We start from the raw sequence: 13,201 nt of genomic DNA, 5'->3' as shown, positions 1-13,201 counted from the left end.
TTGCCGCATTTACTTCGAAAAATGGGGCTGCGCCAGCTGGGCACGCTTCGTGATTCTTTAAGAGCAACTCATTGTTCCGTTCAACAACAAGAAGGCAAGAAATTAACTCAGAATATTTTTTAAATAATTTTTCTCGATACTGCTGCTGCAGGAGCACATTCAAAACGTGGAAGGTCGAGAAAATTTTCTCTAACATATCATTATCAGATATCTTTTTCCCACATAATTTCATTCGTGAGGTGATTCGAAACATTGCCGAATTATATTCATTAATGGATTTAAAATCCTGTAAACGCAAGTGCGTCTATTCATATCGGGTTTGAGGAAGTATCACCGTCTTTTGATGATTATACCTTTCTTCAAGGTCTCTCCAAATATCTGCAGGATCTTTTAACGTGAGATATTCATTTTTCAATCATTCGTCAAGATGACGACGAAGAAAAATTATGACTTTGGCTTTATCTTTTTGGAATACATTATTTCCAGCCTTAATGGTATCTCCAAGATCCATTGAATCAAGATGGATTTCAGCATCTAATATCCATGATAAATAGTTGTTTCCAGATATATCGAGAGTATTGAATTCAAGATGAGAGAGTTTCGACATAATGAAAATTTGTTACCTGAATCTTCCTAAAAATTTGATCAGAGTTTCGTGCTAATAACGTGTTGTAAAATAACTAAATAAATAAGGAAGAGGTAACAAATATAAAATATAGAAATATAATTAGATAGTTCTAATAGTAATATTCACTAGAATTACTATATCAATATAATAGATATAATTAATATATTTAATAATATTATAATAAAATATATAAGAGAGAAATAGTATGAAAGAGAAAATGAAAAATGTTTGATATTTTTATTGTTGTGTAAAATGTACGTGACGATATCTTCTATTTATACAGGTAGGGTGCTTTTATTTTTAACTCTCATTTATTTTATTTAAATTTATCCTTAAAAAGTGATTCTTTTATTGTTAACTACCAAAATCATAAATGGACATCCATGTATTTGGTCTTATCATAACAAGAAAATTAATTTTTTTAGTCTAACATTAGTCAATAATGCGTGGTTACTGGTTACTACTAACAATCAGCACAACAAATTACAAGTTGACACATCACAAAGGGTTGTCAATCTGGCTAGGGTTCAGTTTACATATTAAGCTATTATTTTGAATTCAAGGGTGCAAGCTATAAGTAAAGAAGAAACACTAATTTATCATATTGGATCTTTATATTTCAAAGGACAGATACAAGAAATAAGGGAAAGTCTAGGAACAGAAAATCTGGTCAGCACTTAGCTAGTAAATAGAAAATGAGTGATTCTTTATCTTTAGATAAAATCTTACACTATTAAATATATTATTGATGACTAATTGATGGCTACAACTCAAAATCTGCTGGCGCCTAGTACTCCTCGTATATCCAAACACAATTAATCAATCACTAATAAAAGAAACGAAAGAAATGGTAGGCAAACTGTGGAACACAAAAGATTATATCCTCATTATTGAAGGCATATTATATATGTAATAATGGCAGTCAGCCTCAACAGCTTCCTCATCACCGGCTTTAAAAGTTGAAGAGGAGTCCGGCAGATGTTGAAAATAAGAGCAGTGAGGAGAGGGCTCTATACAGCTGGCTGGTTTTGCCTCCAATCTGTGCGAAGCCAGGGCATGTTTGAAAATACATTGCACTTCACGCACATAGGGATGTGGGGCTGGCGCTCTACATCTTGTTCTCCTGGTTTTGGTTTTCATAAATCCAAACAAACATGGTTTGGTCATAGTTTAGACTTTAGTGTTAAAGGGAAGATTTTCTTTTATTCTTTTGAGGCGGTTCTCCACTTGTCCTCTATACCATAGTTATCAGAACCGATCCGACAATCGACCCGGTCAGGTTACTAGATTACTGAATCACTGATTCAACCGGTGGATCACAAGTTCAACCGGTTGACCTGATCATAATTAATTAATTATATAAAATTTAATTTTTTATATCAAATTAACTTATTTTCTAATTCATTAATTAATTAGTATCTATTACATTATTTAAATATATGTTAAAAAATATTAGTATCAAGTGATTAATTAGGATATGTCTAATAGTTTGTAATAATTGTAATATATTTATTAAAACACACCATATAACACAGAGAAAATTTGTCCTAGTGGTTGCAAGGGCTCTTTTGCAACTTAAATGACTCAAGTTCAAACCCCAACAGTAGTGTATATTCTCAATGTGATACTGACATCAGCGGTTGACCCGTTTCGGTTCGAATCTCAATTTAGACCGAATTTTCGGTTCAAATGTTAATTCGAATCGATTTAAGGTTCGATTTATCATTCGGTCGAACTGGCCGATCCGGATTTGATAACTATGCTCTCTGTACATTGTCATTCTCATCCAGGTTGCTCCCATAATGTTTAATTGTTTATCAATCAATAGGGTCTATAGGATATTTTATTATAGTAATTAGTGTATATTTTTTATTTTCATTCATAAGATGAATCCTAACATAGTCAAGCAATTACTTTAAATAAAGGAAAGAAAATTCCAATCAAATATAAGTTCATCGAATATTACATTCATTTATAGATTACAGTACTAACAATTTTTAGACGAAGGATGCTTTTTTGTTTTCGGAAGATTCCCGGCCCTTTACTTGGTTTAGTTTTTCCAGTTTTATTTCATTTTGGACAACATTGGAAATTGGGCTTGATCCACTAAGTTTCAGTGAAGAATAACCTAGTATGATTTGATCAGGGTGGGCCAAGATACTTCCCTCCCTACCTAAATTTATGAAATTCAAATGATTTTCTTTTTGGTATTAAAATTCAAATGATTTAAAAGAGTTCACATTCTACAAAGAATGAATGTGTAGGCTCTGAGACAGAGAGGCAGAAAAGAAGTACTAGTTTACTTTAGGGGATACAAGACAAATAGGTAGATTACATGGTAGATATGTCGTAGGCCAGACGAATAATACTGGACCTACATTCATCAAGAACAGCTCATCCCCAATTCAATCATTTGAAAAATAATAATGTCACCCACGAGGTTTCTATTTTCTCACACCATCTCCATTACTATTTTCTATTGTTCATTCATCAGTCTCAGGTTTTCCTACTAGTCCTACCATGCTCATTGCTCAATAACGTTTTTTCAATTTTCTTTTCTTTTTTTTAAGGCACTGTTAGAAGCGGTGGAAAAGTTCGTTATAGAAGAACTATATTTGGATGTGTAGCTATAGGAATCACTGTCCACATAGTTCCTCTTTTAGGCCCAACATTCAAAATCATGTGAATGGAAGCCTGGCCCACTTAACTATACCTCTACACCCTCATAAATGGGCCTTACTGGGGGGTAATAATTTTTACCCTTACCCTTTATTTATTTATTTTCCCTAGTACAACGCCAGAACAGAAAACTTATTACATCACATCACATCCCACCAGTGTACATGATCTTTTTTTTTAAGGAAATACTGATTTGTAATTTCTTGTTTGTGTACGGGTGTTTGCATATATATATACAGTAGCATTGCATTGGAGAATCATTAGTTAGAGAAGTGGAATCTTACGAAGAAACAGAAACCATGATAACGTGAAGCAGTATTCAATATTCATGCTGTGATAGCGTTATTGTACCTATGGCTTAGGTCAATTGCAACTGGGTTTCCTTCAATTCCTTGACTTGTCTTAATTTTGACCCTATAAAGTGTTCTTATGCTACCCCTATTCTTCCCTCATCTAACTGACCAAGTGTTCAACGCTAATAACTGTTTGTGCCCGTCTTTTGCTTCATCAATTTGAAAATGACCCATCCATACACAATTTAATCTTTATGTTTTTAAGAAATTTATAACAAATAGTCCACACTACTTTTTCAATGCAAACAAAAGGGAAAAACAAACGAAAATTAAGGATTATTAGTATTTGATTAAGAAAAATGTTAAGGGGCCAGCAATTTTGGTGTTTTGTAATCATTAATTGATCATCAATAGTATTTTTAATGGTGTGACATTATATCTAATGGTGAAAAATCACTCATTTTTATTTTGATGGTTAAGTACTGGCCAAAAAACATAAAAGTTACTGATCCTCTAGACTTTTTCATTGATTAATTACTTACTAATTTAAATTATGGTACGAGATTCAAGTCGAGGCCTCTAGAAATTGGATAAACATTTTTTTTTCTGACAGAGAAATTGGATAAACTTAGGAAAGCAAGATAAAGCATGAATTGGTTTCGAGCTTTTTGAGTCAACTTTCATTTGCATGCGGCCTGCTATCTTTCATTCACATACGGCTTTCTAGCATATTCCAACTACGATAGAAATCTTTTTGATTGCTTGTGGCTCCTTCATTCTTAAGTCAACTATCTTTCTCATTTTGGAAATTAATTATTTCACCTTTTTAATACAAAAATAATTAATTCGTGGAGAGTGGAGACAGAGAACAACATGGTTAAGAAACCTGTCTACTTTCAAATCATGACTTTCTTCTTTGGACTGTAAATATTATTTTAGATTTTTATGATGATTGGAAAATTACAAATTGGATGATTGATTCATTTGAACATTTCTTTTTAGGATCTAGTTGCATCGTAAGGTTTCTGATTGGAGAATTTTGCTTTGCCCCTTCACTTTCAAAACTCACACGAAATAATAAATGAATTTAGCTAATGCGCTAAAAACATATTTTAAGGTTACAACTTGAAAATTTTTAATGTATTTATTAAAAAAATAATTTAAAAAGTTTTACTCATAATATTTTATCATGTACTCTTAAATCATATATCTATAATAAATAAATTATGTTCTCTCTAGTAAAAGATTCGTGCAATGCACAAATAAATTAAAAGATTCTAAATATATATATACTAGCTATGTTACGGTATAAAATAATCGGAACAATATAAAAATTAATTTTATACACTAAAAATTTAACCATTAAATCGATTATTAAATTTTGTGCTTTATTTAGTAAAAAAGAATATGAAAACCCTAAAAGGCTAAAACTAAAAAACGAATGAAGTTAAGGAAACTAACCCCCTTCTTTCTTCTCCCAATTCGTACACTCTGTGAGAGTGAGACTTCTGAAGGAAATTAAAAGTACAAAACCCTAGTCCCTCATTGCCGCCGCTGTCTCAAGCTCTTCAGCGCCGACTTCGAGTAATTTTAGTGATTTCTTTGTAGCATGCAAAGAAGGAAGACAATAAAAATCCATTACAGTCTGAAAATGTTTGTTGTAACTCGTGCTAACAAGAAAGGAAAGACTGATTCGGAAACACAAGATACGATTGTGAGTTGTTTAGTTTCTTAGAAATGTACACTAAAAAAAATATGTAAATCTTTTTTTTTTCAGCATATGCGCACATGAACTTATTTCAATTTTACTTGTGTGTAATAGGATCATCTTCAAAATTTGAAGTAAGCTGGATACAGTGATGATGAAACACTTCAAACGGTTTTTGGAAAGGAGAGATATGGTAGGGTTCGTTTCTATGGTCGATTAGTCACAAAATTCTCTCTTAAAAAGGATAACCAAATCCAACAAATGCAACAACAACATACTGAAGTGGTTTCAACTATGGAGAAAAATCAAAATAACTTAACTTTCAAGTTGGATGGTTTAACAAATTTGATCAAAACGTTGTTGCAACAAGTTAATCCTGGTATGAGTGCAGAACAAGTGCAAGTAATGATAGAAGCTGCCCAACAATCTCTGCCTGACGCAAGTAGTGCACCAAATGATGCGCGGCGAAGCATTCCTCCTTCATTGGGATCGAACCATGTGTCAAAAGATATGGAAGTAAGTACTTTTAAAATTAGTAGTTAAATTAATAGTGGCTGATTGCTGTTGATGTTAAATTTATTGTTGATTTATTGGCCTTAAGCGAATCTACAATAGAATCTAGCTTGTTAGCAGAAGGTTGCTAGTTCTTATTATACTTAGTATGTCCTTTTTATGTGGCTCAAAACCCTAGCAAATGCTCCTGTTATTTAGTGGTTGAAATTTTCACGTTGGTTGACTTATTAAACTTGTGTTCCATATTCATTACTCAACTGTACTGCATGCATCATCAAAAACATTTTTGTTTTGTTCTAACATGTTTATTTCTTTTGCTAGCAGGAGGACATGATGTGAAGAAAATATGTTCTATACAAATATAAGATGGGATGGGTCTTATAATGATTTTGGTTATCTAAATTTATTATTTTGATGTGTTCTTTACTTTTTGATAAGAGACTTTATCTGATATTACATGTAATGGATAAATTACACCCTATTTTGATTAGTGTTGTAATGGATATCTAGTTTTTAATGAAACTTTTTTGTTTTACATTTATTGAATCTCTCATTCTTAGATTTATTTTGTGATTATCATCATTTTGGGATGTGATTATGCTTTAAAAAAAATCTCATAAAATAAAACAGGCTATGGTCACGGTAAAAACTGTGACCATAGATAAGCTATGGCCACGGTGAAAACCGTGACTATAAATAAACCTATGATCAAGGCGAAAAATCGTGTCCATAGACAAGGCTATGGTCACAGTTTTAAGGAGGGGTGACCATAGATAAGCTATAGCCACGGTGAAAACCGTGAACATAGATAAGGCTATGGTCACGGTATAATGAGGGGTGACTATAGAAGCTATGGTCACGATTTTAGGTGGGGTGACCATAGAGGCTATGGTCACAGCCAAAACTGTGACCATAGATAAGGCTATAGTCACGGTTTTCGGGAGGAGTGACCATAGAGGTTCTGGTCACGGTTTTGACCGTGACCATAGATATGGCTATGGTCACGGTTTTGGGGAGGAGTGGCCATAGAGGTTATGGTCACGGTTAAGGTTATGGTCACGATTTTAAGCGGGGTGACCATAGATGCTATAGTCATGGTGAAAACTCGTGACCATAGATTAGGCTATGGTCACAGTTTTTACACGTGACCATAGATTAACATATGGTCACGGTAAAAAAAATGTGGCCTAAAGTACCAGAATTTGAACACTAAAACCGTGACCATAGAAACCGTGATTATAGATAAAAAAAACCGTGACCATAGATCTATGGCCACGACATAATAGGCCACGGTGAAAAAACCGTGACCATAGGTCAAAAATCGTGACCATAGACCTATGGTCACCCTTTTCACTAGTTATGGTCATGGTACCGTGACCATAGGCCTTTTTTTTGTAGTGAGTGCTTTGGTCAACAGTGAGCTACTGAATAGGAATTCTTGACCTGAGGGAAGCAACTAAGGCTACTTTTTCTGGTCCAACTACAATAGGTCTGAAAAGAAAAAGAATATGCCGGCCACTCAGGAATGAAACCAAGATATACATGCATATAAAGGTATGGTTGCATTTTTCGGGATGAAGTAATGTACTCATTTTCATTGGCTTCAGATGCTAAATATGAGTCTAGTATGAGTTCATCACAATCGTCGATGCTTGAGGTGCCGTAGTATTTAAGCATGCTTTCCTGAACAAGTGAGCAAGAAATGTTGTATTACACTGAAGCTATAAGCAACTCATAACCCCCAAACACTTATTATCAAGTTTGATGGCATGTAAAGAATCAAAGCAAGATGCATTCTGTGCAATTAAGCATGAGACAACCAGCAAGAAGCATTTAGAATTAGCATACTATGGTGAAAAGAAAAGTAATAATGAATGTGAAGAACGATATACCCTTTCATTTTGAATATTTCCATATTCAAACGGGTCGAAGACATCATAATGAGTATCATATTTCTGAAGAACCTCATACCTTAGTATATTGAATGTCTGCACTACAGCAACAATGGCATCACTGGGTTACTCATACATAAATAGAACAGTTATCCCTGTGATGGAAGATTCTCAGACAGATTAAAAAGAAAAGACATACTTCTCCATGGCTAGTGGGTATCATTGTAACCTTAGAAATTTTCTTTTCAGTGAAGTCTAGTACACCATATTTGTCTTCTTATGGGCTCGAACTGTTGACAGTTAAAAGTTAGCACTCAACTTAACTATGGTAATATAAAACTATCATGTGACACCATTATCTTTTTTTTTTTTTCTGCACATAATGTAAGGTCCAAAAATACATGATAAAGAGTACCTTCTTCTAGTGCCTTTTGTGCTGTCAACAGTTTCTCCTTCCCTAATGCCAATTTGGACGGTTCCAATTTAGGCTTTTCCATTTCAATTATTTTTTCGCCCACACCTGCAGTTGTGAAAATCGGAAAGTAAACTATCCTTGATCGCCAACTGAAAATCTGAACAAAAATAACAAAGACTCTTCCTTCTGAGATCGAAAATGTAATATGAAACTCAAAAATAACAAATCCAAAAACACTTAAATTAAATGAATCGAAAAGCCTTGCATACCTACCCTAAAAAGAAGAAAGCACTAAATTACCTCTTTGGTTTATTAGGGTCTTTGATACCTTTTCACTTTCTAGTTTTTCCGTAGCCTTTGAAGACCACCATTCCTTTTTTATTCCCAGCAAGCCTGACAACACCATACAAAAATCACCAAATAGTACACAAGACTACAAATATCTAACACCTTAAATTTCAAATAAACTCGTTATCATCACGTACAGTTTTTACATCTTAGCGCTGAAAAACCCTAATCCCTAATTATTTCATCCACTTTACTTTAATACATGAGTGAGGTAAAAAAAAACACCAGTTACCTACAACAGAACAACAACCCACGCTACTTACTCGGATTGGTTTTGTTCAAATCGCCTTTTCCAATTTGTGACTTTTGCGACATCAGCTGCAACCAAAGAAAGTAGGTTGGTTTTCTTGGCGTTAAATTGAATGAAACAACGAAATGAAGAAATAGTGACGATTGAAAACAAAATACGAACCAGATTGTCGAACACGGAGTTGAGAACATAAGGTTTCTTAGAAACAACGAGAGAGACCACCACACTCAGAGAACTAGACATCCGTTCTTTTCTCTCACAATCCACTCCCAGAAATCGAATCTCATATCTGGAAACCCTAACCTATCACCACGACAGCCCTTCACATTGAGATACTCAGAGACAGGCAAATTGCAAACGACCCACAGAGACCTGTAATTTAAAGAACAAGAACGCACAGGACTCAGAGACAGAAGATTTAGACCAGACGAAGAGAGTAACCTATCGAGGAGGGAATAAAGGGAATAAGGGAGCTAGAGTTTCTCGAAATTGCGAAAGAGGAAATGAGTGCGTGAAATAAAGGGGAGATAATAGAAGGAGAAAATGAGGCGATATCAAACACGTATATGTTACTTCTAGTTTATTATTATTATTTTTTTAATTCCAAATGAATATGATTAGTATATTAGTATATATGCATAGCAGTTTATACCGTTAAACGATTTTCTTTATTAGGAGTTTCAATTCAAATTAAACAATTAGATTAAAGTTTCTTTCAATCGGTTTCGCTTGCAATATTTTACATCAATGATGGAGACATGGAGTTTTCGAACTTTTAAAATTTTGGTTTAACGAATGTTTTGATAATTAACTATAATCTGAGAGTCCATATTATATAATAATATGAGTATTCAAACATTTAAATTAAATAATCAGTTTCAACTTCTACTGTTTTATAATCGATATACAAATATTACTTAATACTTTTATTGATGCTGATGGCATGTAGATTCCCTTAAAGTAGAGTAGCTTTGATCACCTCCGAAATATACAAGCCGAATTATTATTGCTTATTTGCTTCCTCAAATTCCTTTAATAGAGGGCATTTGCATGTGATCAATTAGTATTAGGGCTGCACACGGATCGTATCGGATCGGATATAACCTAACTAGTATAGTATTTTATTCTTTTACCCCCTTTTTTTTGGGTACTGGCCTTAAAATATGATTAATTCTTCCCTGTTTTAAAACTTTTAACAATAAAACAATCGTGTGGGTGTATTGTTTGGTTTAAGTGTATATTATTGCATACGGAAGATCATATATCTCTTGGCCCTAACCTCCTTATGAGGATTCCTCCTACCCTGTAGCTAGGTCACATTAAAATAGAACATTGTTTGAAGGTTCTATGCGATTGAAATTAAATAAGCAAGCTCATGCATGATGCATGTGATTGTGAGAATGCTGCTAATTAATAAGGGTTTGAGGAAAAAAGTAAACAATGTCTAGAACAGCCTTATTAGGGCATGATCTGTGACATCCCATAAAGGGAGGTATATTGTGCCAGAATCTGACCCATTAATTATTATTAGAAGGAATAATCTATAATAATCATAGATGTTCATTCTGTTGGAAGGACATGAACTAGCTGCTATATTATACCGAATAATGATAACCATATCCATTTAAAAATTTTTTAAGTGTACGTAATTTTTAATCGTTGATCTTAATTATAAAAAAATATATAAGATATATAATTAAGATTAACGGTTAAAAATTACTGAAATATCAGTGTATCGTTATACTTAAAAAAAATTTTATCCATTAAAAATTTGAAAAACTTTTAAGTATATACATTACTGTTTCAATCATTTTTAACCGTTAATCTTAATTATTAAAAATATATATAATATACTAGTGTATCGGTATATTTAAAAACTTTTATAGAGATTTTAGTGTTGTGGACTGGAATCTACCAGTGCCTTTCCGATCCTTGTGAACCTAAAAGTTAAAGTGGTAAATTAAAAGCACCTATTGCCTGTAGATTAAGAATTGAAGGATGTATGTGCCTAATAAGTCAAACAAGTGGAGACAATAATTTTAGGCCTTTTAATTTAATTTGGGCCAACTCTTCTTTTAGAGTTTAATGTTTATATACTGTGCAGTTAGTGTAAAATTTCAATGTTTAACATTTGATCAAATGTATTACTATGCATATAGAAGATAAAAGTAAAATTTTAAGATATAAATACTGTTCTATCTAAACTTGATCGAGGTATAATAACTATGTAATATTTGGACCATTTTTAATACAACAATATGGGTATTTGTAAAGGAAATTAAACGTTCAAGATAACGTATATATAAACCGTGTTTATAGAACATAGAAAGGAATTGAACACATCTCCCTTTTACGCTTTTTGCAGGTACTTTTAGTTGTTTTACGATTATGTATCCATTTTGACTATTTTGTTATTGTTTTAAAATAAAGTTTAAATAGGATATCATTTCGAGAGTGGCTATATGTCTAAGTATTTTTAGTAATCATCAAATTCAATTAAATTGGCCTAAACTTAAGAAAAATTATTTTCATTATATGTAACGTATACAAACACGTTTTTCTAATATAAACAAAATCTTCCTTCACTTTATGTTTATTCTTCGTACTCTTCTTCCTCTTTTTTCTATTGGTGATATTGCTGTTACATTTTGTTTTTGTTTTTTTTTTTCTCCTTCTCTTTTTTATGTTATTACAGTTATTTATTATTTTTTTATTTGATATTTTTTTCTATTTTTTTGGTTTTATTTCTTTTAAGAAAGTAAATCAATGCAAGAAGAATTTTGAAAAAATGAAATATGAGAAGATGAAGAAAAAAAGATGAAAAAGAAGAAAAAGGAACAGAAAATAAGGATGAGGAGGATGAAGAATTTTAAATTGTGCAAGATAACAAGATCAAATATACCGACAGGAGTATCTGAGTTTATAGAATACACAATTTTCGGTTCATTTGTTATGACATACACAATGGTATTGTTATAATAATATTTCAGTTCATTTGCAGTCTAGGTGTGTTGTCAATCAACAATTTTGTCCCAAAGGTTGGGATGACTTTCAAGACAAATTGAATGGAATCTAATGCAATTGAATAAAGTGATAATGAATAATTTTATTTTTCTTTACTAAAAAATTTGGTCAATACTTACAGCAGCATAAAGTGAACCTCAATTAACATACAAATAAACCAAAATTAGTTCAAATTTGAACAATCATGAACAAAAACACATCGAATTCATTTCTAGATCCAAATGAACCTCAATTAAACTAAAAAATGAACCGAAATCACTTAAAAATAAAAAATTTAGTCAATACTTATCAGCAGCATTAAGTAAACCTCAATTAATACACAAATAAAATCGAAATTAGTTCAGATTTGAACAAGCAGTAAAAAAGACTCAATCATCAATAAAAACACATCAAATTTATTTATGCATCCAAATAAACCTTAATTAAACTAAGAAATGAACCAAAATTACTTAAGGAATAAAAAATTTAGTCAATACTTATCAGTAGCATGTGAATCTCAATTACTTCATAAATGAACTAAAATTAGTTCAAATTTAAACAAGTAGTAAAAAAGACTCAATCATCAACAAAAATTCATCGAATTCATTTCTAAATCTAAATAAACTTCAAATAAACTAAGAAATAAACTAAAATTATTCAATGATGACACTAAAAAAATTAGAACCAATGAAAATATTAGCAAAATATTGATATTGATGATAATGATAAAAAAAAAAAGCAGCGATAATCATAAAACGTACACACTTAAATTTAAAATATTTGATTGGAGTTAGTTAAAATTATAATTTAGATGTAAAATTTTATTCTATCATTTTCAATTTTATAACTAACTTTTGTTTTACGATACCCTTCCGTCTAATATAACAATGATTAACTTGCCACGCATTTTGACAAGTTGATGGGGCATGAAATTCAAATCCTAACTGAGAATGTTGGGTGTCCAATCAAATAAAAAAGTGTTGTAAGGTGTTTGTATGAGGAGGCATGGGCAAAGTCCACGGAAGAAGGCATTGACACGTGGCCCTGCTCCCCCATGACTGTACCTTATGACTCTCTCGAGCGTGTCACCCAACACTTGACTTTGAAGTGCGCAACTACTATCTCCTGCTCCCATTGGCATCACTCAATGTTGGTGGTACAATAGGGTGCACATTCTCACTTGTTTAGTTATTAATTATGGAGTATTCTATAAAGCTAAGGTGCCACTTGGAGGAGATTAATTACCATTAATTAATTTCTGAAATCAGTGTGCAAAGTGGCTTCTGTGCCTGATTTATTAAAATAAAATAATGTTGGCTTCTTTTCAGCCGGCAACTGATTCACCATCAATTTGCGAGACACACGCCAACACGCCGGGGAATCCTCAAAATGCTGCCCATATAAATAATTATAATTTGTTTTCCTCATAATAATAATTAAGTTGCTAACTTGCACTGCATGACACTTATCAT

The 13,201-nt window shown here is 32.4% G+C and overlaps 1 protein-coding gene across 13 annotated transcripts; it reads right to left on the bottom strand.

Annotated features, from left to right (window-relative positions):
• Positions 5,101-9,264, bottom strand: LOC107632046. Of its 13 annotated transcripts, XR_002360034.1 has the most exons (6): positions 8,889-9,264; positions 8,740-8,794; positions 8,457-8,521; positions 8,129-8,285; positions 7,913-8,003; positions 7,251-7,809 (listed from the first exon to the last, which is right to left on the bottom strand). XR_002360034.1 is itself a non-coding variant. In XM_021119983.1 (5 exons), the coding sequence occupies exons 1-5, from the start codon at positions 8,967-8,969 to the stop codon at positions 7,969-7,971; spliced, it is 369 nt and encodes a 122-aa protein (XP_020975642.1). In that variant the 5' UTR covers positions 8,970-9,264; the 3' UTR covers positions 7,251-7,968. The 13 variants fall into 13 exon arrangements, 5 of the variants coding, with proteins under 5 accessions (XP_020975642.1, XP_016191169.1, XP_016191168.1 ...); XR_001618673.2 differs by adding an exon at positions 5,101-5,786 and having other exon boundaries at positions 7,410-7,504; positions 7,793-8,521; XR_002360039.1 differs by adding an exon at positions 5,101-5,200 and having other exon boundaries at positions 7,410-7,504; positions 7,793-8,521.

Source organism: Arachis ipaensis, chromosome B03 (assembly GCF_000816755.2).
Source record: "Arachis ipaensis cultivar K30076 chromosome B03, Araip1.1, whole genome shotgun sequence".
NCBI classification, from domain to species: Eukaryota; Viridiplantae; Streptophyta; class Magnoliopsida; order Fabales; family Fabaceae; genus Arachis; species Arachis ipaensis.
Note: the sequence above shows the minus strand (reverse complement) of the source record. Positions and strands in the feature narration are given on the sequence as shown.